General features: G+C 52.9%; 1 protein-coding gene across 2 annotated transcripts in view; it reads right to left on the bottom strand.

The window, feature by feature from the left end:
* Positions 1 to 26,302, bottom strand: part of ZNF423 (zinc finger protein 423) — a 330,174-nt gene that overhangs the window by 254,327 nt on the left and 49,545 nt on the right. For both annotated transcript variants that reach the window (XM_061173369.1, XM_061173368.1), the window contains exon 2: positions 16,308 to 16,367. In XM_061173369.1, coding sequence (XP_061029352.1) covers positions 16,308 to 16,367 — 60 coding nt within the window. The remainder of the gene's footprint in view (positions 1 to 16,307; positions 16,368 to 26,302) is intronic.

Raw genomic sequence — 26,302 nt, 5'->3', positions numbered from 1 at the left:
ATCCAGGAGCAAATTCTGTTGGACCTCCTCCAAAAGAAATTCCCGATCTGAGCTCTTCACCTCCTACCTGTGGTCCCAGCCGCTCCATCTCTCACCTGGATGAGTACACGGTCGGCTTCACTGCCCACACACGGCTAAGGGGCGCCTCCCCAGCTCCCCTTCAACTCAGAATAGAACCCGTGTGCCCACCATGGCTCAAGGCCCTCCATGAGCTGCTGCCTGCCTGCCTCCCTCCTCAGCTCCCTGACCTCAATCTGTGCCCCCCTGCCCACAGTTCACTCTACTCCAGCCACACTGATGCTACTTCCCTTCTCTGTCCTTCAGTGAGCCCAGCTCCTTCCCACAGTGGGGAACGTCTGGAACACTGCTCCCACCCCCTCTGCATGGCCCACTCCCTCTCTGCTCAAGCACCCACCCCTTGGCAGAGGGCTCTGACTGCCTTCACCTCCTCCCCGCCACCCTATCATTCTCCAGCCGGCCACCCTGCTGGTCCCCTCCCAGTGAAAACATATTATGTATTTATTGGTTTACTTTGCTGCCGTCGTCTCCCCCACTAGACTCACAGCAGGAATTTTGTTGGCCCTGTTCACCACCTAGAACAGTGCCCGGCACTTAGTAGGTGCTTAACAACATTTGTGACTGACAGAATGAAGCCTATCGGGACCTTGCCAGTGGTGACTCAGGCTCACAGCCATCACTGGCCATCAAGAAGTCCTGCAACACCAGCATTGAAGTTCATCCAGCAGCAACTGAGATGGTAGTTAGACGTTCAGTAGAACTTCCTGGTGATGTATGTTCTGAAAAATTGTCCATGAGTGAATAAAGCACAGCTTGAGCCTCTTGCTGGATTACTGGGGGCAGGAGGGAGAGAAAGCATCCATAGTGACAGGGGAGATGGAGCCTCTGAACAGTTAAGGGAAAGGGACAAGCTGACACGTGGTCCTTCAGAGACTCCAAAGGGCGGGACCAGAGTTCATGGAAAGAGCAGGCCCCCGGGAGACATATGTGCACAGAGGGCAGGCATGGGGCTGGGCCTTGAAGGACATGCAGCTTTGGGGTAGGTGGCGGGGGAGGACACTGCAGGAGGAGGACACAGCCCAAGCAAAGGCACGGGGTTGGAATGAGGACGCAGGATGCAAAGGGGGACACCCCTATAAGAGACAGTTTCTGGGACCTGTGGAGTCCTCCACCCATCTCGATTCTCCCAACAAGATGCTCCAGTGAGACCCTCCACGGGACCACCTGCCTCAGGGCACCACGACCTCCCAGGCCGCCGAGGGCCCCTGAACCCGGCAGCCACAGAGCCGGCCCGGAGCATGGGACTCCAGGCTCCCAGTCTAGTACTCCTGCCTGCCGTTCAGCACTCCTCAAGCTCCCCCTTCATCTGCATCCCCAGACCTTGACCTGAGCCCTGGAAGCCATTGTGCTGCAGAGCATGAGGACAAGGGCCCTTCCCCCAACAGCAGCAGGGGGCCAAGGTGGCCAAACTGCCCTTCCCCTCCCCCAGGCCAGGGGTGGAGGGTGCTGGCTGGCTGTGGAGGAGCAGGCTGGCCAATCTCTCCCTGAAACCAGACAAGCTCCCTTTAAGAAGACTCTGCCATGGCCCAAGCAGGCATCTTCCAGCCAGTCAGGCCCCAGGACTTGGGCTGGGGATAGTGTTCAGGGAGGACCAAGGATAACACCCGTGATGGAGACAATTCAGCACCCACCACACAGGCTGCCCTTGCACACTGGTTCATGCACCACCTTCACCTTGTGATCACTTTACAAACCTGTGGGTCAGACTCAGGCCCACCCTTGGTCCCTGGGTGGGGTCCCAGCTCAGGAGTGGGCTGGGGAGGGGTAAGGGGGGGGCCAGGTTCTAAAGTCAGCCTATGAGGGGAAAATGCCATCTGCCCTGAGATATAGCTGCTGTGGCTTGGGATACACACATGAGGATGCTGGCCGTGAGGTGCTTGGCTCCTATGTCAGGCATGAGGGATGAAGACACACATCTTAAAATGTCAGAGTCACAGCCACCTGACACATGAGGGCCACGCAGACCACCATCTGAGGGAGCAGCAGATTCTCACCTGCATCTCAGGCTCACCCAGGCAGCGCCCCCATTGACTGCAATGGCCAACCCTCTTTAAATTGTTATTGCCCTCTATTCTTGGCAAATGTGCATCTAAAGTGGGAGAAGTTAAATGAGCTAATGATGACCTATAAGTATGCACAGATTGCTGTCAGCAAGGGTGGGCCTGGGGAGGGAGGCGTAAGATGCTGCAATGCAGCTCTGCCACAAACTTGCTGTGTGACACTGAGCAAGACCCCTAGCCTCTCTGAGGCTCAATTTCCACATATGGATACAGGAAGGGTAACAAAACCTATGGTCAAAGTGCTACTTCAAGGATTCAGTGAGATAATGCTTGCGGAAATGCCTGCCTGAGGGGGGCGAGGGGGCAGAGTGACAAGCACAATGGGCCTTGGTGACGGAGAGCGCCAAGTTCGAATCCCGACCAGCCACTTACCAACCAGTTGACCCAACCTCTGCAGGAACAGGCTGCAAATGCAAGCACCGACATGCACAAACTCAAGGCCAGAACTGCAGGGGCACAGGGCAATCGGCCCCCGAAGTGATCCCACAGTGTGGAGCTGTGGCCCGCCCTGGGCTGTGCCTTCCCTAAGGGGTGGATCCAAAGCAGCCCAGCCCCAGGTCCCTTGGGGTCTTCAAGCTCTGTGGCTTTGCAGGAGTCGGGGGCTCTGGCTGGAATCCCAGGCTGGCTGCCTCTCTGTTCTTTTTCTCTCCACATTTGGGGAAGGCATTTCCTCCTTCCCGGGGCCTGCGGGTCAGGTTTCCACCCAGATGGAAAGTCCCACCCAGGGGCCCCCAAAGGAGAGCTTACCATGGAAACTCCACGGGGCGCCCGCCAGACACAGGGGCAAGTGGCCACTGGCAGGCCTTACCAGGGCCAGGGCCACAGCCCTGCCAGCTGGGAGGGAAGGGGACAGAGGGGGCTCCAGCTGGACATTCTGTCTCAGGCACAGAACAATGTTCACACTTACATGCAAAGCAAAGAGTGGCTGAGTGTGAGCATATCTCGGTATGCGTGTGTGCATTTAGGCGTGTGTGTCTACAGAAAGACTCTGAAGTAGCAGCCCCGGCCCTGTGTCCCCTTAACCCTTCTGAGCCTCGGTTTCCCTGGCTGTGTCCCTCCTGAAGGCTGGACTCTACTCAGATAAGATAAGTAAATACAATAATCTTGCAAAAAGTGAACAAGGGGTGGGTACTGCTGGATGAAAGCCCTCAGGTTCAACCACAGCCTGATTATAATCTGGGCAGAGAAGGTGGGGACACAGTGGGCGAGGTGTCTCCTGGGCTTTGGACCTCAAAACACAAAGATGTAAACAGAGCTTCCCAAACAGTGTTCCAAGACTCCATGAGCTGGGGATACGTGGTCCTCAAAAAAGGGAGAGGAGTTTCTAAGGTCAAAAATAGCAAAAAAGCAGCAGACTCACAGATACAGACAACAAACTAGTGGTTACCAGTGGGAAGAGGGAAGGGCAAAGGGGCAAAATTGAGGTAGGGGATTAAGAGGTATAAACTATTTGGTATAAAATAAGCTACAAGGATATATTGTACAACATGGGGAATACAGCCAATGTTTTATAATAACTATAAATGGAGTAAACCCTTTAAAAATTGTGAATCACTATATTGTACACCTATACCTTATATAATATTGTATAGCAATTATACTTCAATAAAAAAAATTTTGAAGAGTCCTCCCCAAGACTCACAGCGGCCACTGACAGACCAAGGGCTCTTTGAGGTCCTGCATTAAAGGAACCCGTTTGATTGCACTTAACCAGGCACTTAGGAAGGTAACCTGAGCAGCCGTCCCAGGACGCAGCCAGCTGAGGCGGCCTCATCTTTGCCCGGCTGCCTCCAGGCTGTACTGCATGTAACTCCTCGGCTGTGGAGTGCACTTAGGCCCTGAGCATTTTCCAGGGTCAATTTAAGAAAGAACTCGAGGAAAGATGTTTCTGTATCGTGTGCCAAATTGTTACTGAGACAGGGCTGTTGTTTGTTCAGTGATTAATGAGAATCCACACAGTAAATTCCTCAGCATTTAGTGCCAGGGAAAAATGTTTGTCTGTCCCAAGTACTTGAATCAGACAGAGGTGGCCACGCTGCCCTTCATTCTATTTCTCTTTTGCCCTAGGCTGCCAGGAAGCTCACCTGCATGGTGATCCTGACCTTAGGCTGCTGACATAATTAGTTCTTTCATCAATTATTTTAGCTGACCAATGACACATGGGCCCCTCATCTTGTTTCATTAATAATCCCCAGAGCTGGTGTTTGTTGGTTGTTTGCTATGTGCCAAGCACTCTGCTGAAGGCACATCTTTCCTCTCACTCATTCTCATAACAATGTCACAAGGTAGGGCTTCAGTCTTCCCACTTTACAAATCAGGAAACTGAGCCATGAGGAGGGATGGACAGGGCAGATATGCACACACTTACAAACATGAGCACATACACAGACACACACACATGTGCACCACATACCCATACCCTTAGCTGTGAGGGATGGACCCATCAAGTCCATCCCTCACAGCTAAGAAGCCAAGAGTGTTGCTGTGTGTGTTTACCTGCTCCCTGTCTCCTCGCCCCAGAACATGGGTCCAGAGGGCACGTGACCATGCTAGGATCCCTGTGGCCTAGACGGCACAGATAGACACCTGATAATTAGGTGATGAACGAAAAGGTGATAAAGCCAGGATTGAAACAAAGGTCAGTTTGCTTCAACCTCATGCAAAACTCCCGTCTTTTTGGTGTTGAGGGATGGTAAACCTCACGCTAACCTTAACCTTAATACTAAATCTAACACTTAACCCTAACCCTAACCCTAATACTAAACCTAAGCTTCCTTCTAGCACAATCCCAGATGAATTCAGCAATAACCAACCCAATGCTCCCTGCCCCACCTTGTCCTCGGTTCTGTAGGGCCAGCACTCTAGCCACAAAGGCTGGGGGGGCAGACACACAGCCTCGCGCGCAGATGGTGGAGCACGTGGGGTCTGCATCAGGGAGAGGGCAGCGGGGACGGGGTCAGGTTTCCCGTCCAGGAAGCCCAGGCAGATGGGAGCAGGGCAGGCCTCAGCCAAGCAGGCTCCGAGCGGGGGATGGCGGGGCAGGCGGGCCGCGCTGGCCCAGCTCACAGAAGCAGCTCCTCTGGCCTGAGGGCCAGCCCGGCGGGTGGGGAGGAGATGCCCTGCCCTGCTTCCTGCCCACTGTGGCTGGCCAGGAGCCCCGCAGCCAGCACAGGAAATAACAGGGGCCCCCAGAGGCCGCCCATGCAGGCCCTGCTCCGAGGCCGCCCAGGGAGGGAAGGAGGCCATTGTCGGCCTTTGTTTCAGTTTCCACAGCATTGCCCGGGCTCCAGGAGGCCCCTGGGAGCTAACAAAGCTTCCCCCAACCCGCAGCTGTCCAGCCTCCCCCAACCCGACCCTGGGGACAGGCCCACTAGGCCCTGGGCTCTTAAAGTGGCAGGTGCAGAGTGGAAATGAAGTCATGTCCAAATTGGGGGTGGGGCGCACGTGGGCCAGAGCGGGCTGGGCAGGCACACGGATGGATGGGCACGGTGGTCTATGTCTGCACCCGGCTCCGCCCAGCCCCAGGTCCAACAGCAGAGGTGCGGATCTTTGGACGGAAAGAATGTCTGAAGCCCTGAGTGTACAACAAAGGAACCGAAGAAAGGAAACCCAGGGTAAGGAGGCAACCTGGACATCTCGGGCACCCGCCTGGGTGGGGAGAACTGTCCGCATCCTTGAAAAGAGACATCCCAGAAGCAGCTCTTTCTGTTCATCTGCAAGCCTAGGGGTGTGGACAAGTGTGTGGTGCACATGTGTGTATGTCTGTATATGTGCTCATGTTTGTAAGTGTGTGCATATGTGCCCTGTGTGAGCACACTCATGCATGCGCGTGCACACGTGTGTGTGTGCATGTGTGTGAGGTATGGAGGAACACATGTGAATGTCTGCATATGTGCGCTGTGAGTGTGTGTACGTGTGCACTGTGTGGAGGTGCGTATGTACGTGTGTGCGTGTGAATGTGTGTGCACGCATGCTTACGTTTGTGAGCAAGTGTACATGAGTGTGTGTGTGTGCACGAGCATGCACGCAAAATGACTTGTCATTGTTACATGTCACTGTTGAAGAGCACTCCCGGGCTCGTGCCCGTCAGCAGTCACTCATTCCCACACTGGCCCTGGCGGCCTCTCACTAGTGGTGTGTCACTACCATGACCTCTTTAGGGTTCTTAGCACATCCTCTGGGATGTCATCCCACAAAGATGCATTCCATCTCCATTGGGTCCTAGGTCGCTGTGAACTAGCAACTACAGAAGACTGGGCCCTGGACTCAGACAAAACCAACCCAGGTTCAAATCCTGCTCTGGCCCGGACCAGCTGTGAAAGCCTGCACCTGTCTCTCAACCTCTCTGAGCCTCAACTGCTTATCTGTGAGATGGGAATGATACTACTTCCTACCAGCTGTGGTTAAGGAGGGTTAAATGAAAGACGCATGTCAGGTACACGGCCCCCACCTGGCCCCAGCGAATGCTCACTAGATGGTTTTTTTTGTTACTGTTATTACAGTTGCTTATAATTATGGTAACTGAGGATACAACAGTGAGCAAAGCAGGCACTGCCCCTGCCTCCACGACCTTGCACAGTTTGCAAAGCATTTAGCCCAGAGAAGTAGAATAGCAGAAGTAAAAGTGTCTCCTATTTACTGGATTCAGTATCAGTCTGATGAGCTAACTACTACCAAGTATGGCCAGCAGCCATCAGTTAAAGCAACCAACCACAACAAAGGAAAAAAAGAATTATCAGTGTGGGCAAAATAATGGTTTTCTTGAACCAGGCAGGCATCAGCTAGGCAAGCTCAACCTAATACATGCATGGAGAGAAAGAGAGAGAGAGAGAGAGAGAGAACGTGCGCACGTACCCACACCTGCCTCATGCTCAAGAATTTTAAGAGAGTGTCAGCTGAGATGACAACCGCCTAACCCCTGTGGGCTGCCCACAGCCTACAGCAGGACAGTGGCTGACACAGTGCTCACCATACCCATCCCAGAAGCTGGGCCCTGCAGAGTGCCCATCCAGGAAGCCAGGACCAGCCAGGTGGCACAATTGGGTTGACCTTGGCCATTTCCTACTGGCCATCCATGGCTGCACAGTGGATGCATCAAGCTCCACCCAGGGAAGGAGCCTGATCATATGACAGCCTCAGAGCCTCTGCCTTTCAGACCAGACCCTGCCCACCAACCCCTGCCAACTTCCAACCACACCCAGCCTTCCCCACTTGGGAAACAAGCAGCGCCCCACCAGCCAGGGTCAGCTAAGTGAGGGCGGCCCCCTGAGGACTCAGTCCCACCCCAACCCTGCATGGGGATGAAGGCGTGAGTGCCCTGTCCACTGTGACAATGCCTAGATACTGCCAGTTGAGACAAGGGGAAGGAGGAAGGGAGGGGCCCGTCAGAGCCTTCTCTGTTGACCACACAGATCCAGGATGAGCTAAGCTCCAAGCCAAGCTTCCCTTGATGTATTATCAATGTGTTATCAAGAATAAAAGTGGAGAGCACCAGGTGCCACCCTCGGGGGCTAAGGCTAACCTACATGCATTCCCTCATATAATCCTCACAATGGCCCTAGGAAGCAGGATAAGTATCCCCATTCCATCCACATGAGGAAATGGAAAGTACAGAGAGGTTAAGTAACTTACTTGAGGTCACACAACTAGTAAGTATCTAGACCTCAAACCTACTTCTTGCTCTTAACAAAGTGAACAAAAATCTGGCCCTGAACTGCTAAGGGAAAATACAGATGAAGAGGCAGAAGTGAAGTTCTCCACCTTGGCAAACATTTGCTAGGTATCTGTCAGTTACCAAGCCAGAGCTGGGGTCTGGGAGCACAAAGAATCAGACATGGTCACTGCCTGAAGGAGTGAGCAGAGCAGCAAGGGAACCAGGCACGTACAGAAGGAACGTCATAACCAAGCAAAGGGCAGTGAGGGCCAGGATCAGGGCGGCCCCCGAGGCTCAGGGGCAGGCACAATAATTACAGCAGGGCTATCATGGGATGCTTCCTGGAGGAGGCATCATTTAGGCTGAGCTTTGAAGGATGAGCTCCACAGGCAGACGGCCAGAGCAAAGGTCAAGGGGAGTGGGCGAGAGGGCTTAACTCATCAAACCCTCTAAGTCCTGGCTACTCTGGGTGGTGTGTGAGCCATCAACACCACGCTGGAGCTGGGTAGAAATGCAGAATCCCAGGCCCCAACCAGAACAGCTGAGTCAGAATCTACATTTTAACAAGATCACCAAATTTGCCTACATGGTCAAGTTTGAGCAGAGCCAATATAAACCACGCCTGGAAAACATGGAGAGACCTCCCCAAATTTGGTCCTAAGGAACAAAGTCATCATCACCCACAGGCCCACACCCACATACACACCTGACTGTGGCCCTGGTTTATAGCCAGGCTTCCAGTCACCAAAAAACTGCTGATTTCCACCATCCACCAGTGGGGTCCTGGACCTTAGGGAGCACTCAAGGCTGGAGAAAGTAGGACCAGTCCCTCCAACATTACAGTCCTCATTACTGATGCCCCCAAAAAGTCCAAGAGCACCAGGAGAGGAGAAGGGGGGACACCGGGCTTGCTGGAGTGGACAGTCCCCAATCGGCGGGGCTGGGAGCAGGCAACCTCGCTACAAAGAGCAAGGGTACAATGGCAGAGCAGCTGCTGTGCACCAGGTCCTGCAGGTACAGGACAAATGACACAGAGTCCCTGCCTCTGAGGAAGCTCCAAGCCCACCCAGAGAGGTGAAATCAGCAAGACAAGCCCCACTCTGGTTTCACTCCAGCGAAACCATCAGCCAGGCCATGGGGCAGGAAAAAGGGAATCAGAAGAGAGACACCACACACACACACACTCCCTCACCCGTACCCTGGGTACCAGCACACACGTGCACATGCACATGCACATGTGCACGGCAGACACAGCACAGAGGAAGTGATGTACAGTGCAGCCCAGCAGGGGCCCCTGGCTGGTCCAGAGCCAGAGGAAAGGGTGGGCAGGAAACGCCACATCCCCCTCGGAGAACTGGTCCAAGTCAGCCCCAGGGGCCCAGGATGCCGCACAGAGGGGTGCAGAGGTCCCGGGGCCCCCAGGGGTTTGAGTCAGGGCCGAGGCACCTGGGCACACTCACACACACACACACACACACACACAAGTGCATGCCTCCGTGTGCACACAGGGCACAGACGCCCTACCTCGTGGACTGCTCACCATGGTAACAGAATGGCCACCTCTCAGCTCCAGTCACCACCTGAAGATTTCTGAGGCCTCCTGTGCTGGGGGAAGCAGCTCTAACAAAGGCACAGCCCGGCCAGCCTGGCCAGGGGTCCACGGTGCAGACCAGCCGGCGCATGCCTGCCACGCTCCCCCCGGTGAGCTCGGGGCCACCGCATCTTCCTACCCAGCCTGCCTGGCTCCACTCAGCTCAACTCCCCACAGACGCCCCAGCCGAGCTAATGAGAAACTCCCCAGCTAGCCCCATATAAAAACGCACTTCTTAAGTCTTTAAAATGCTAAGAAATTCTGCATCTATTCCGGACTTTTCTACTCCTTTAAAATGTCCCCTGGTCCTCCTCGAGGAAATGACTGGGTTGGGGGCTCGAGCACAGGAGGTGGATAGCGCCAGCCAAGCCAGCCGGGAGCCAAGGGGCACCTGGCAGCTTCTGTCACCGGCCCCGGGATCGTGGGGAAAGGGGTTGGGAGACCCTCACTGATGAGCCAGGTTAAGACGGTCACTCAGGAAAGAATTCAGGGTGAGGGACCCCAGGGGAGAGAAGGCGAGAGAGGGAGACAGTCTCTCCAGCCTTGATCTGAAGATTGAAGAAAAAGTTTAAAGGTCCTGGGAGCCCCTAAGAAAAATTCCAAAGGGGAAAAGACCACCTACACAAAGACATTGGTCAGAGCATTGTTTATGATTCCAAAACTGAACGCAGTCCAAGTGTCCAGCAGGGAGGGGCAGTTCAGAAAACGAATGCCCATCCACCCAGAGACCCTCATGTAGCCGCTAAGAAGGGCAGGATATGTGGATCCAGGGGTTCCAAGAAGCTCGGGGCTCGTGGGGGCTATACAGACCCCACCGGTGCATTCACCCTGCACTTCATCCAGAGAGAAGGGTTTTATACACGGATGGAGCTGGCAAAGGGGCCAAGAGAAATGTCAACAGTGAGTGTGCAGAAGCACAGGGCAGTGGGTGGAGTCTCTGTGAAGTAGTTGAAATAATAAATACATGCTCTAAGAAAACACAAGTGGGGTGGGGAGGCAGCTCTGAGAAGGTTCGGAAGGGCAGGCTGGGCTGCACCGAGGGGCCTCAACTCCCTGCGGTGAAAGGCCCAGTCTTCCAGACATTTCCGTCCACCTCACTGGTCACAACGTGGATGTAAAGGGCTGCAGGGGGTGAGCAGGCTGCCACCTTTGTCCGTGGTGGGCGCACTGACCACTCCCGCTACCCCGCAGCTTACCCAGAGTCAGATTAAAAGGAAAAGGAAAAGGAAAGGCTTCCAGCATCCCTCCCCCAAGAGGCCCCCCAGGCACCAGACACCCAGATGCCACTCTAATCTCCCCGCTGAGCAGGTCTCAGAGCCTTCAGCCCTAACACAGCCTCCCCCTGACCCCGCAAAGCGCACACATGCCCCACACCCAAGGACGGTCATGAGCAGAGGCCCAGGGGGAGGTGGGCTGCGGTAAGGCTGGTGGGAGTCTCTAAAGAGAGCCTGACCCAGTGTTTTCCAGACCTGGCCTTTGAATTTGGGAAACGTGCACAAGGCCTTCAAAACAGGCACCTCCTCTTCTTCCGGGCAGCAAACCAGGAGGCCTGGCCCTAGTTAGACTCTCCCACCTGACCCAGGAGGGACCTGGGCACTGAGCTGACCCCCCTCCCCAAGCCTCTAGATCCCCTGAAATGAAGAGCCTGAAACAACACTCTCATACGCAGATCTGCCATTTACAGTTTGGATGCTACATTCATGCCTGAGCTGCCTGGGTTCAAATCCCAGCTCTGCCACTTCCTGGCTGTGTGACCTTGAAGCAGGTCACTAGCGTCTCTGTGCCTCACTTTCTATATGTGAAAAGCACTGAGAAGGAGGACTGACTCCTAGAAGTGGCTCATAAATGGGAATGTTGGTTTCATTAACCAGAACAATGAGACCTGTAACGTGGCAGGAAGGCCTGAAACTCCGATCACACCAATAAGGTCTCAGGCTGCTGGGCCATCACAAACAGTTGATTATATTGAGTGTTTCTCTCCAACCACAAGTGTGTGCGTGTCACCACGCCAGAAATAAACCTGGCTAACCTACCCAGGCATTGACAATGAGTATTTGTCAACAAATTAACTGTTTTCCGTCTCCAGACCACCCCCAGACCCTTCTGGCACTGCATCCCCAGCTTGGTCCAGAGCAGCCATGGTGGAAGGAAGCCCAACCTGTCCCAAAACCTGGCCCAGGGAGGTGGGAGGTTCCAGTGAGACTGTGATTAGACATTTACACAAAGATGAGCCCCTTCATCTCCCAGCTCAAACTTGGTGACCAGGGGAAGGGAGGCAAAGCTCAGTTTGGTTGGGTTGGTTCCCTGAAACCCCACACGGTAAGCTCACGATCATCCTGGTGCCTGCCACTCAGACACCTCACTGCAGAAGGGATTGAGGGAAGAGAGAGGAAGCGCTGAAGGGAGGAAGGGCCTCCCCACTGAGCTGGGCTGGGGGCAGGTGACGGGAAGCAGAGAGGCCTGGAAAGTCAAAACCTGGAAAGTGGAACCTTGGTAAAGACGCACTTGGCAACCTTCTAACGGTGGCCAGGCTGAAACCAGCTGGCAGAAGGACACTCTTTGACCTGAACAATGTTTTTCAGATATATGAATTGCCCAAAATGAGATACCATTCCACATCTAGGAAGCCTAGAATCCCCCCCAAAAAAAGATAAATTACACGTATTAGTGAAGATGTGGAAAGATTGGAACCCTCATACTATATCTCAATAAAGCTGCTTTAAAAAGATACGAGTTGTTAATTTTTTAATCTGATGATATCATATGAAAATCCAGCTTTCTGGCTTCTCTTTTAAAAACTCAGATGCTGTGGCGATTCTGGGGCCAGGTGCCCTGTCACAATCAGCTAGCACTGAGGGATGGCTGCCCCCGTAGCAAGGCCTGGGTCGCAATTCACAGTGCCCCCCAAACCTGCCCGCTCACCTGTGCTACCAGCCCACCTCGGATGGGCCTTTGAGCTTGGGACCCCTGTGGGGCTTTCACAAAGGACCCTCACACTTCTAAGGAGTTTGAACCCATGGCCCGGCAAGAAGAAGAGCTTGGGAGTAATCTGTGACGCCACCCCCCCCAAATCACATGCAAAATGCTCTGTGCATTTGTGAAGAGAATCCACACGCTTCCTTTCCTTGGATGCTCAAAGACATTTGTGGCTCAAAACAGGTTAAGAATTTCTCTCACTTATAAAATAGATAGCTAGTGGGAAGCAGCTGCATAGCACAGGGAGATCAGCTCAGTGCTTTGTGACCACCTAGAGGGGTGGGATAGGGAGGATGGGAGGGAGACGCAAGAGGGAGGGGATATGGGGACATATGTATGCGTATAGCTGATTCACTTTGTTATACAGCAGAAATGAACACAACATTGTAAAGCAATTATACTCCAATAAAGATGTTAAAAAAAAATTCTCTCACTTAAATTGTCTCTTTATAAGATATTGTCCCTTCATCACCCTTTCTATGGATAAGAAAAAACAGGACGTAATGGGAAATGATTTAAAATCCCACACCTACTAGGCACCCTCGTCCCTCGGCTCTGAATGCAGTGCTTCTTCCCCTGGGTTCCACTATCAGCAGCCCCATGTTTGCCAGCAGAGAGGCAAGAGTGGGCTCCCTCCTCCCGTGACCCCCCGGCCAGGCGGGAGAACTGCTGTGAGCCGATCACTTTACTCCCCTCCCTGCCAAGCCGGGCTCTCCATGACTGTCAGGGCCCCGACTCAAGGGCACAGACAAAGCAGGCCAGGCTGTTCCTGGGGGCAGTGGCCACAGGGTCTCCACGGGTAGTGGAGGCCACTGTGCATTCTGCTTCTTTATTGGAGTTCTCCATCACATTCCCAGAGCCAGGAAAAGCAGGCAAGGGGAAGTTTGCACCCCAGGCAGGCTGGGTCCCCACAAAGAGGAGCTGCCTGGTACTCAAAGCTCTGCACTCCTAGTAAGATGCTCTCCGCCCACCCTCTCCACCTCACCCTGCATTCCTCTGGACTGATGAGCTAAAAGATCCTCCATGGCCACCTTGGGTCCTGTGCTGCCAGGGACCTTCCCAAAGCCCCCGTGATGCCTTCAGGTCTCTGCTCAGCTGTCTACCAGCCAGTGTCAGGCGGTGCAGAGGTTAAACCCCAGGCTCCGGCTGCAGGAGGACTTGGGTTCGAGTCCCTTCTCCACAGCATCCTGGCTGGGGACTGTGGATCCGCTACTACACCGCTCCAAGCCTCCTTCCCTCATCCGCCAAATGAGGACAGCAATTCTCAGTAACAGTGCCAAGGGTGGCTTGGGAGGCTTTGCTCCCCCATAATCTTCTCTGGCACCTGCCCCCATTTTCTGATGCAGCCAAGTGACATTTTCTCAGCTTAATGAAAAGCATTATACTAAAGCAGCTTCAACCAGGCCTTTGGCCCTGTCCTCTACCAGATGGCGGCCCCCAACCAGCCCATGGAGAAATTCTGGAGTTGCTGCTGGAAACAGCACCCACCTCATAGGGTTGTCATCATGACCCAATGAGATACTGGAGGTAAAGCTTTGCTCCATGCCCTGGCACATACCAAGTAAGTGTTCACTAAACATCCACGCCCGGCTCCAGGGCTGCCTCCCAAACCGACCTCATCCTGCCACCCGGGATTTGCTCCATCTCACAAGCCCCGTGCTCAGGGAATACAAGCTGACTTTAATAGCCCAAGCCCAACAGAATTGGGAAGGAAAATTTATCACATGAATGCACTGTAAAAAAAATCATCAGAAATGGGCCAAAGAAAACAAAACAATCCATTGCCCGGCTGTGGACTATCCAATGCCCGGGATGCTTTGCCCTCCCTTTCCCCATCTCCGAGCAGACGATCCAAAGCTGACTGGCACCAGGGAGTCCCTGAGGGCCGGAGGGACTCACAAGGAGCGGTGCACCTCTTCCTGCACACACGCGTGGGGCGTGCTCAGCTCTTGGCTGGAAACAGGCAAGTCCCACAACCTTCGCCACTCCCGAGCGCCCCCGGAGGCCCGAGGGCTGGCCATTCCACTGTGGCCTCAGAGCACCGCAGACCGCAGGCCCCCATGCAGCCCCTTGGCACTGCCCTGCCTTCTGCAGGCCGGCCCTAGGGATGCAACCCAGGCGCCTGATGCTCCCTGCACCGGGCTCTCCATCCACCGCAACACTGCCAGCGCCCTCCTGGCACCCCACGGCTGTCCTTGACTGTCCTATCGCCACTGACACCACTGGGAAAACAGCTGGGAGGGAGGACTTTATAGGGACACGACCAGGCTGGGTGCTTTCCTGGTGCGGGGGCTTGGAGCAGAGTGGGGACCCTCTTCAGAGCTGGCTGCATGCCTGAGTACGTGGACCCCCAAGTCTGTCAGCGCGCCTGGATGAGATGTGGAGCTTTATAACCTCACTGTGTTTCCTCCAGCCACGGGGAGTGCATCTCTCCCGCACAGAAGGCCACAGGGCAGGGACCACACAGCCCCTTCCCCTATCCTACCCAGTGTGGACCCCAAGGCCTGTCCTAACTCTGGACTCTCCTCCCAAGAATTTGAGCACCTCCCCATTCTGCCTTCAGACAAAGCCCCTGCCCTGTAGGGAGCCCCTGTCACCAAGGGCCAGGCACCTGCAGACACAACAGTGCCCAAGCCTGGGTCAGCCAGGACCCAGCCAGGACCCTTCAGACTCTCCAATCAGCACAGATCCTGCTGCGAAAAGCACTGGACTAGGAGTCCGGGAACCTGGGTTCGCGTGCTGGCACCCACTCCCCTTCCGCCCAGTCTGTACCAGCATTTCCCAAATTTCAGTCATCTGGGAACCACCTTCATGATTTTTGCTGACTCCAAGCATTACATACTATTACTTAAAACTTGGTCAACTCAATTTTCTCACTTAAATGACTTCCGCATCATCTTAAGTCACACGTGGCCATAAAATCACAAATTCAATGTGTAACCATTCAAGTGTTAAATGTTCATATGCCTTGTTGCCTAACACCTCGTTCTTGGAACTACTGACCCAGATCATACCTCCCTCCTTGCCTCAGTTTCCACACCTAAAAGAGAAGGCGGTGGGACTAAATGACTCCCTCGTAGGTCTTCTCAGGCCCAAGATTCTCCCCTGTGGAGCCGGAGCCAGGTGGTCAGGATCCTGGGACAGGGGACAAGGCAGGAGAGCCTGGCGCCTGCCAGACAGGAAGCCAGAGCCCTGCTGCCAAGGAAGGTGCTAGCTGGATGCACAGCCAACAGGAGCACCGTGCCCTCCACTCAGGAGCTCCCAAGGACCCCAAGCCAGTTCCCATCCCAAGCTCCATGGGCAGCTCCAAATTACAGAACTTTACAGTGAGAAAATCCTCATTCATCACCTCTCTTTATAGCTGGGGAAACTGAGGCACAGGAAGGAACTTAGCTAGGGCAGAACTGAGCTGCAAAACCCAAGTCCCCTGACTACCAAGTCACCCCCATCACCCCCCAATGGCCAGGCACCCCACAAGTTTGACCTCCCCCTATTACCAACTCCTGGAGGCCTGGGCTCGGGTCTGCATGCCCGAGAGCGCAATGCAGCCCCTTCCAGGAAGGCAAATACAGGAATTCTGATTTTGGTTGGAGTTTAAATGTCCTTTTAAAATGGCTTTTATGCAGTTAGGTTGGAATGAATGTGCAGCGACGCCCATGGCTGGGAGCTTCAAAGCCTGTGTAGTGGGGGTGTGGTGGCCCATCTGAATGTACCCACAAGATGGAAACATGGTCCCCAGGGGAATAAAGGCGTAGTAGTCTCTGTATGTAATAGATTTTATTGACCATATGGAACTGATATAAAAATCGTGTTGCACGGTGTAATCTGGACTGGAGATAGGAATGTGACGGGAAGAATATGTTCCATAACCAGCTGGGTGGCTTTCTGAGTTCCTGAGCCAGCCCCCCGGGACCCCCACCAGCTCTCCCACCAGCCCCTGGGCATTTACCTGATGCTGTCACGGAGGAATCCCAGGGAAGCGAGAAGTCCGAGGCCTCCCCCTCTTCAACTAAAAGAGAGAACAGAGACGGGCCTGTGAGTTTTAAATCTGTGCAAACAGGTCATTGGGGTGGGGCACAGGGCAAGGAGGAAGGATCATTTGTGGCGGTCCCTATAATACCCATGATCAGGGGGCAAAGGGGTCAAGCCTACAAAGAGGCCTTTGTTGGTTTCACAGAGATGTAAAATAATCAGAACAAAACATAAACAGCAAATAAGTGCTATATCTGTATGGTTCCCCCATCCTTGTGCCCCTGGCAGACATCACAGATCGATCACAGCACTGCCTCAAACAAGACGCAGCATAAGAATCTTTCTCTACACAGTGCTACAGGTCATTACTATCTATAATCAGAGTATCCACTTGAGATAAAGCCAGTTGACACTCACAGGAGTGAAGACTCAGTCCTCTCCCTGGTCCTCCAGACACTGACCTCCTACCAAGAGCCCTCAGACCACCACTGAGATGTGAAGGCTTTCTCGATTATTCCAAGAAACAAACAAGTGACTCTCAGAGGTTGGCAAAGCATGGTGTGCTATCCTCTACACTGAGAACTGACCCACAGACAGACCTCAGGACATGCTGGGGTCGACTCTTCCGTGGTCAGCAGTCCTGGGCCAGTGACATCAGAAAGCAACTCACCGGACTTCCCTGGTGGTGCAGTGGTTAAGAATCCGCCTGCCAATGCAGGGGACAAGGGTTCGAGCCCTGGTCTGGGAAGATCCCCCATGCCACGAAACAACTAAGCCCGTGCGCCACAACTACTGAGCCTGCGCGCCTAGAGCCCATGCTATGCAACAAGAGGAGCCACCGCAATGAGAAGCCCGTGCACCGCAATGAAGAGTAGCCCCCGCTCACTGCAACTAGAGAAAGCCCACGCACAGCAACGAAGACAGAATGCAGCCAAAATAAGTAAATAAATTTATTTAAAAAAAAAGAAAAGAAAAAAAGCAACTCACTTCTCCACTCCACCCCAGAGGCCACAGAATGAAGCTGGGAAGGGATGGGGTGTCCCCACTACCCTGCGGCCCAGTGTGTGAGACCAGGCTGGTGGCCGTGGAGGCCATGCACTAGGAGAACACAGGAGAAATTCTATACAGCATAATAAAGCTCTTGTCCTGGAATTAATCCCAGTCTAGGGCATGTAATAATATTAAAGCTGGGTTATGGACTTTGTAAAATGGAACTTTGTTTAAGCCAAAAATGTGCATACACAGTATTTTTCAGATTTAATGGGCTCTGAAGTTCTACACACGCGCAGGCTGAAGCCACCACGTACCACCCTGTTCTCTTTGCAATGTCGCTGTCTCTACATGGGCACACACTGTGAGCCAGGCACTGCGCTCAGTGTGTTTAATCCCCATCAACACACTTTGAGAGGTGATGTGACATGCCGGAGGTCCTACAGCTAGAAAGAGTCCGCACAACCTTCGGGCTGGAACCCAGGACTGTCCGTCTCGAAGGCTGCTCCTGTGTCCACCTGAGACACAGAGGATGCTGTCCAGAATCCTAGCAACTCAGGACTGGAAAGCAGCAACCCCAACCTGCCCCTCAGAAGGCAGGTACACAGCATGCTGGGCAGCCGAGCTGGGAGAGGAACAAGCAGGTTGGCTTGTGGTCAGACACCGGCTTCAAACCCCGATTCTGCCTCTAATTATATGACCTTGATCAAATTGTTTAACCTCTAGGCTTCAGTTCTCCCATCTCAAAAACAGAGGTAAAAATGGTACCTAAGCCACAGGGTTATTGGGAAGATTCAGTGGGATGATGGCTGTCATCCACTGGAACAGTGGCTCAAGCACTCAGGTGGGTTTGGTGCCAGGGCTGGAACAGCTCTCGGAATTAACAAGTCCTGCTCTGTGTGACTCTGACCCTCTTTATTGTCTACCCGTGATCTTACACCAGCCCCCCCATAGAGCCTCAGAGAACATGTTTTCTTTTAACCCTCAGAAACAGCTCGCCCAAGAGGGCACATCCACGTCACTGAGTAGAGGCCAAGGAATGCTAACCAAGGGCTCTCTCCTTCCCAAGTTTGCATTCTGAGAGTAGAAACTCGGCATCAAGACAATGAAATGCAGAGATGATCTGGGTTGGGACCAAAGCTATTGTTTGACTTAGCTGGTTACAGCTGGGGTGGGGTTTTCAAATATGCAGCTTTGTAAATACGAATCGAGACCTCGAGTCAGACAAAATTGATATTACTCACTAAGCTGATTCCAGCCAGACAGCCTCCGAAACACAGGCGGATAATGCTTAAAGCGATCAGAAGCAAGCCATGCATGAAAGGAGCAGTTGTTAGCAGCTTTCAGGGCCACACCTGAAAATCAGTTTCCTTCACATTTCATCGTTTACTTACTTTACAATGTAATATATATATTGCTTCTATTGAGAGGTTGCTGCCAATTTGTAAGGTCACCATGCTACCATTTCGTAGGACACTGTCAACAAGATCTGTGTGGGTACCTAGGACCAAGACATGATGCACGACCCTAGTTCTCCCCTTGCCCTCAACGTACTCCAGGTATCAGGGCAAAAGTCCCCACACTTGGGTCCACTCAGTTCTTTGGTTGGGAAGTGTGACTTTCCAAGCTGTTAAACCGGAGGATGTCCCTAAGATGCCAAATCCTTCCCTCCCTAAGACTTGGCTTCAGCCATTATGGGAAGGAGAAAGAGAAAACATCTGCTATTCTGGAGCTCTTGGGAGGATTCAAGGCTCTGTTTCCGGGGACGATAAGACTGCAGAGGTGGGAAGAGGAGGAGAGCGACCCGAGGCCGCCGGCTGGGGAATTCCAAAGCGACAGACATGATTACAGGCAAACGGCCGCATCACACACCAGCATCCCCAGAACCATGTCCCTCATAGCAAGGAGCCCATGGGCCAACTCGCCTAGTGACATGGGCATGAATGCACTTTCTTACAACTGCTGGCATTCACCCCACTGACATCCCATCCCCTGGCCCACATTATGTTCTTTGAAGGTATAAACACACCATCCTTTATACACTCCTGATGAGAAAAAGTAACGCCCAACCCCACCATAACCATCACGAGGCCCTGTGCTACCGGACCCTGAACGTGAGAAGGCTCTCCTCCCCTCCAGGCGGCCTCTTCTGTCCAGGCTGGTCTCTTCAACAATAAGATAACTGGCAAGGGCAGCAGGCAGAGAGCAAGGAAGGCCTCCCCTACAGCTGGAGCCAGGCACTTGCTGGGGGGCCCGAGCCATCCCCAAAGCGGAATGCTGCTGCAGAGGCACGATGAACACCGAGGGGTGAGCATCTCAGAGAAAACTTGATCAGCACTATGGCCAATACGGACAACACCCTAAGGGGCTGCCCAGCCAGCCAGGGGAGCTAGGGGCTTTCTGGGGACTCCCCCAAACTCCACCTCTAACTTTTTAATTTATAAGATACTTGGCACCACTGAGGCCAAAGTACACACCCCCGCCGTGCCCAGCCTCAAGGGGAGCACAGGGAGATCCACTCCTGTGAATGATGGGCGTTGTAAGCATAGGGTGGGTGCACAAGGCCAGTATGTACACAAAGGGAGGGCGCGTGGGGACAAGTGTATACACATGGGGAAGGGGCACAGACTGAGTGTGAACACACAGGGTAGGGGTGCAGCAGCAAACGAGGGGATACGTGACAAAGTGTGTATGCAAGGAATGGAGGTGCAGGGCCTATGTTCACATGGAAGAGTGCACAAAGTGTATTCACCATGGTTCCTGGGGTGTGTTAAGAAAGATTCTGAGGCTCTCTCAGGGCATCAGACAGATCAGAACTCTGTGTTCTCTCTCTACTCTTGGATCACATGTTGTGATGGCTGACTGCCCCATGGGTGTATACACCTGTGAGCCCCACCAGATGCTGTCTCCCCAACTCAGCAGTGGGCTCATAAGCGACCACAACCCCCCTACTCTGGGAGTACCCATAGCTTGCCTGTCTATGTATGCACCAGGATGACCGTGCCACCATCAATGAGATGCCAGTGAGATCCAAAGCCTGTGTGCTGGGCCTCTGGACTTACGGAACCCTCCAGCAGGGGCAGGTGGTGCTAGGTGAGCACCTGTATAAGCCACCTCCCCAGTGCCACTTGCTCCTGGCCTGGGGAGGAGTATCCTCTCCTCGGGGTTCCCCATTACCTTGAAAATGCAGAGGAGATGGAGCTGTGGAAGGGAAGAGAAAGGGGAGGCAAGGGGCTGAGGTGGGAGGCTGGAAACGGGGCCCTAGAACCAGGGCAGGACTGGGGCCGCACATGGAGGTTGATCAAAGTCAGGCAGGATCTGGGTTGACAGACAAGGAGTAGGTTAGAGGCAGGAAAGCTCAAGCACAAGTGCTAAGGCAGACGGTGTCAGGAGGTGAACAAGAGAGACAAAAAGAGGCAGGCATCAATCCGAGAATCAGAGGAGGCCTCCAGCAGGGCAGCAGGGCCCCCAAAGCCCCCTTCCCTACCGCAAAATCAACAACAGGCCAGCTGCTCAGCCTGTCTTCAAGGATCTGAGAAGGCCCTGCTCCTGGATGTAAGCCTCTGGACATGTGTGCAGCTAGGCACTTTTCTGGGGAAAGGAGCCATAGTTTTCATCAAAAAGATCTAGAATCTGCCCCTCCAAAAAAGGCTGTATTTGACGAGTCTTCTCAGCTGGCCCCACCTCTGGCTGGTGGTCCCAGGGTCTGAAGGGACCACTCCATGCTTTGCTGGCTTTTGTCCCAGGGATCATCTTACCCTTAGGGAAGGGTTGCGCCTACCCTGGCCTGACAGAGGCTCCCTAGAGGCATCCCTGCCCCAGCAGAGGTGGTGAGCCCGGCAAGGGGCACATAGCTGCTCTCCTCAGCTCAGCCTTGGGGAAACCCTCTCACCCACACCAGGCCAGGGCCCAGGAGAGTAAAGGACACATTGAGAGCCCAGACTCATTGTCAAGCATGAAATGGAGTATCACTCCTGACTTAGTACTAAGCAAACTCAAGGAACGAAAAAGTGTAAAGCAGGAAAGACTACTGTGTACGGCTGTGCAGGTTGTGCACTGCACAAGAGGCCCAGCAGAGGTGGTGAGAGAGGGTTGAAATTTAGCCCACAGTCTATCTGTTCTGATGCAGGGCTATGAATGTCCAGAGGAAGGGGTACCCATTGTTTTTGCACAAAGGCACAACTGGCCTTTTTTCTAATTCACACAGATGTGCTATAAAGCATAGCCCATGACCATCTCTGGCATCAGGCTTCAGGGCAAAATGACCAGGGTCGGGGGCAAACTCAACCAGTGGGCCCACACTTTCCAGGCTCCTCTCTGGTGGGGATTAGGGACAGGCAGTGGATGGGGTTGGGAGAGTCATGGCATGGAAGAGTACAGGCCCTCTGCAGCCAAAGCTAAAACTACCCAAGCCCCCCAACACCAGCCCCCTCACACCAAGCTCAGACCCTCAGAGGAGCCAAGACCTCGCGACAGGGTCACATCACAAACCCATTTATTTAACTCCACGATTCCCCATCCACTTGCTGAAAAGAGAGGAAACTAACACTTTAAATGATGTAGGTAAGACCACCTGCCATTCTCCTCTATGAGCGCCTGCCCAGAGCCAGGGTGCGAGAAGGGCTGATACTCTATGCACCTTCCCATCAGTCTGTCCACACCCCTGTCACCTGAGCACCTCACCACCAGGAAGATGGGTCTAGGATTTAAAGCAATCTATTTTTGGACAACATGGCTCCTAACCAGAAGCCTTCTGCCATCAGATCTAGCGCTTTTAAAAACACACACAGGGCTTCCCTGGTGGCGCAGTGGTTGAGAATCTGCCTGCCAATGCAGGGGACACGGGTTCGAGTCCTGGTCTGGGAAGATCCCACATGCCGCGGAGCAGCTAGGCCCGTGAGCCACAATTACTGAGCCTGCGCGTCTGGAGCCTGTGCTCCGCAGCAAGAGGCCGTGATAGTGAGAGGCCCGCGCACCGTGATGAAGAGTGGCCCCCACTTGCCACAACTAGAGAAAGCCCTCACACAGAAATGAAGAGCCAACACAGCCATAAATAAATAAATAAATAAATATTAAAACACACACACACACAAAGGTGGTATGTCCCAAAGTTGGAGGAAAAATTGTTGCATAGACTTACTGAGAGATAGTGGGTGGGTCCACATGTCGGCTGCTTTGTAATATATTTTTACAGCAATTTTGGTAATATTTAACTTTCCCCTTAAATGCCTACTTTAGAACCAGCACCTATGAAAACATGAAAGGTTACTGAAAATTTTTCATAAATTGTTCCCCTGGCCTATCTGGCGCAGAGGGGTAGGAAGCCTAGATCTCGCTCGGCCACTGTCTTCCCTTTCTCTCCTTGCCTCGCTTATCTACAACACAGGGAGCACACAGGGCTCTAGGAGTAGTCCAAGAACTCCAGAATAGAAGTTGGTCCATCCTCACCAGGAAAGTGACTCTTCCAGAAGTCATCCACGGAGCTCATCTAGCAGGACAGATGAGTGGGATGAGGGTATCTGGAGAGAAGCTATAGAATGAAGGGATTCGGGGAGTGGGCCCTGAAATAGGGCTCCCCAGGACTATCCCTAGCTCTACCACTTACAGGCCGTCAGATCTGGGGCAAGATGCTTGACCCGCTCTGATCTTCGGTTGCCTCCTGTGTAAAATGGGGGTAACATTAGTACCCACATCACAGGAATGTCGAGAAGACTAAATGCAGTAGTACTCCAGAAGCACATGGCTCAAGGTGAACACGCAGTCAATATTAGCGTTACTGCGATAACTCAAGCTGCCCCTTCTCCCCCTGGCGTGGCTGCCCAGGTTTCACTCTGCAGGTAAAGGTGGGAGGGCTCGAACAGTGAGATCAAGTTTCCCACCGAGATCCACCCCTACCCCCCACAGGAAGGGCTCAGTGAGGGCCATGGATCTTTCGGCATCACCGCCTCCTAGTCCCCGCCACGGTGCAGGGAAGGTGTCCCTAAGTGTGGGACCATCTGGAGATCACAGCCAAGGGGCTCAGCTTCTGTGCCAGCTCATCTCCCTCTCCCTCCCGGGTCCCCCCATCTGCACCCCACACACCCCAAAGGAGAACTGGGAGATATCTGCAGAAGGAACAGAAGCTACAAGCTCAGCAGAATCTATATTTTGGGGAACCTTGCAGAAATTTGATTCCTTTCCTCCACTCTTCCCTAATAAAATGAAAATGATGGTGATGATAATGATGGTGATGATGGAAAACATAGGGTAATAAATGTGAAACATTTCAAGTTTTCTTTAAGTACGCGAAAAATGGGTTTTTCACTAGACCAGGGATAGAACACAAGTGGCACACCTGCCCCAGCTCCCCTATCCTGCACCCGTGGTAGGCATTGCTAATTAATCAAGGCACTCTTTCTCACTAGGCACAGATGCAGCTTCAAAAGGCTCAACAAAGTGGGTTAAAATCTATTGGCCTTCTCTGTCCTGGTCCATAGCTTCCCTTCCGTTCAAACACCTCTTCACGGCACACACATACCACACACATTCACACACACACACCTTACACTACTCTTAGGGGTGTGTCCAACTGGAGTAGATCTGGGCCAGAGCCAGGACTCTTCCCCAAAAGAGCAACCTTCACTGAGCCCCAGTGGCCCCAGGCATTATGCTGAGCATCCCACCTACAGGCTCCCATTTAATCCTCCCCGCCCCCACCTAAGGGAGGCCTCAAAATCCCCACATTTCTGATGAGGCAATAAAGCCCAGGGAGCCCGAACATTTGTCCAGAAGTCGGCCCATGGGCTCACAAGGCCAGAGCGATGTTTCCAAGTATAGCTTTAGCTCAAAGGCACAAACACCCAGCACCAGAGGGCGCTTACAGGTATTTCCTCAGCTGCTACCTGAAAGTCAAGGCTTTACTCACCCATTTCACAGAAGGGGAAAGAAAGTCCCAGAGAAGAGAAACAGCTCACCCAGGGGGGCAGACAAGGTAACAAAAGGCCTGAACTCGAATACTCTAGCTCCCAAGCCCTGGAGTCCTCATAGACAATGCTCCCTACCACATGGCTCTTCTATGAATAAGCAGCTACATGTTGCTGAGCTCTCACCAGTGCTGTGATGAGCACTTTGTACACTTTTAATTGCCCACAGCAGTGCTTCTCTGAATGTAGTCCCCAGACCTGCAATAGTAGCATCACCTGGCAGCTTGAGAGGGATGCAGAATCTCTGGGAGTGGGGCCTGGCAATCTGTATTTTTACAAGCATTCCAGGTGATTCTGATGCCTGCTAGAGTTTGAGAACCACTGGCCTACACAATCTTATGAGATAAGTACCTTTGTTAACCCCCTTTTACAGATGAGAAAACTAAGCAGTTTGCCAAAGGTCACGGAGAGGTGGAGCCAGGACTGGGATTCTTCACCCCTTTGTTTTACTTCTGCAATCAGCAGCTCCGGTTCACATTGAGTGCGGTCAGCCAATGAAAGCGTAAAATCTGATTCTCTCTCTCTCTCTCTCTCTCTCTCTGTGTCTCTCTCTCTCTCTCTCTCTCTCTCTCTCTCCCTCTCTCCCTCCCTCCCTCCCTCCCTCCCTCCCTCCCTCTCTCTCTCTCTCTCTCTCTCTCTCTGTCTCTCTCTCTCTCTCTCTCTCTCTCTCTCTCTTTCCCCAGGGATTGAAATTTACAGAAGATTCGGTAAGTCCCTCTCTGTGCCAGCTCCAGAGGAACCCAAGAAGAGAATTCATCCTCTGGGGTCTCCTCCCAAGCACACAAGTCCTTGGGGAGAGAAGGAAAACCATGTGAGACAGTGGTATGTGGAAAATCTTTAAGAAGACAGTGGTCCAGGGAGGAAAAGGGCTCTGGTTTGCAGTGTTTGCCACTTTCTATAGTGAAATACTCCCACCACAGCCACTGTCAAGCTACCGAACAGGACGCCGCTGAACGTGGAGCTGGGAAAAGATGTGCACAGTCAGCACACCACCAGCTAAAGAAGCAGTGCCACGGAGGGGCGGGCACCAAGCTGCGGGCGGGGGGCAGGGGCACCTTCCTGGCTCTCCCCACCTACCCCATTTGTCTTGCTCAGGCTCAGGCCCCATGTCCCAGAATTCACTCAGCGTTGCCCTTCTCTTACTGTGTCCTAGATTAAGCATCTTTTTTCTTGTTATAAAAGTTTCTGAAATAAACGCTCCACGTACAATGTAGAAAACTAGGAAATAGTGAGTGAGTCAAAATGGGGAAACTAAAAGCACAACTTTCCCTGTATAAATGCATTGTTACAACTTTATAGAAAGTTGAAACAACACATGCAATTGAACAACACAACCAGTTCTGGAACCTGCTTTCCTATCTCAGCAATATACAATGAACATCTTTTCACATCAAAAACATGGACCAACACGGATGTTATTAATGGTGGCCTGAGTCCCATCATAGGAGGCTCCAGGACTAATTTAACCAATGTCCTGTTGCTGGACACCTAGGCCACTGCTAGTTGTTTGCGGCTGTAAGAGAAGCCACGTTGCAAAGCCATCCACACACATAAAACACGGCCACAAGCCTGCTCAATGATTTTTCTTAGAATTAGTTCCCAAAAACAGGATTACTAGGACAAAGAGTTTGCCGATTTTCAGGTTTTTGAGACATACTGCCAACGTGTATTTGGCCTTTTCCTCCTTAAATAAGCACTGAGTGCCTCAGGTGACCTAGCTCTGAGCTAGGTATTATGAGAAAGATGAGAAAACGGTCTTGGACTTTGACTTTCAACCTTCACACCGTGAACTCCACGGTGACAAATGTTACCACTGTTGTGCCCCTTGGGGGCTGGCACATAATGACAGCTGAGTGAAAGAATGAATGAAAGGATGAACAAACTACGGTATGATGGAAGATGCTAAATGAATCCCAATCTCAGAGACAAAAACAAGTGGACACAATAAGGACCCAGAGTGTAGCATGAAGGAGGCGGTGGGAGCTAGGAAAGGTGAAAGGACAGCAGGGACCAACTCCCA

Source organism: Eubalaena glacialis, chromosome 18, assembly GCF_028564815.1.
Source record: "Eubalaena glacialis isolate mEubGla1 chromosome 18, mEubGla1.1.hap2.+ XY, whole genome shotgun sequence".
In the NCBI taxonomy this organism is placed as follows: Eukaryota; Metazoa; Chordata; class Mammalia; order Artiodactyla; family Balaenidae; genus Eubalaena; species Eubalaena glacialis.
The sequence above is the reverse complement of the archived record's forward strand: the minus strand, read 5'-3'. Positions and strand labels throughout refer to the sequence as shown.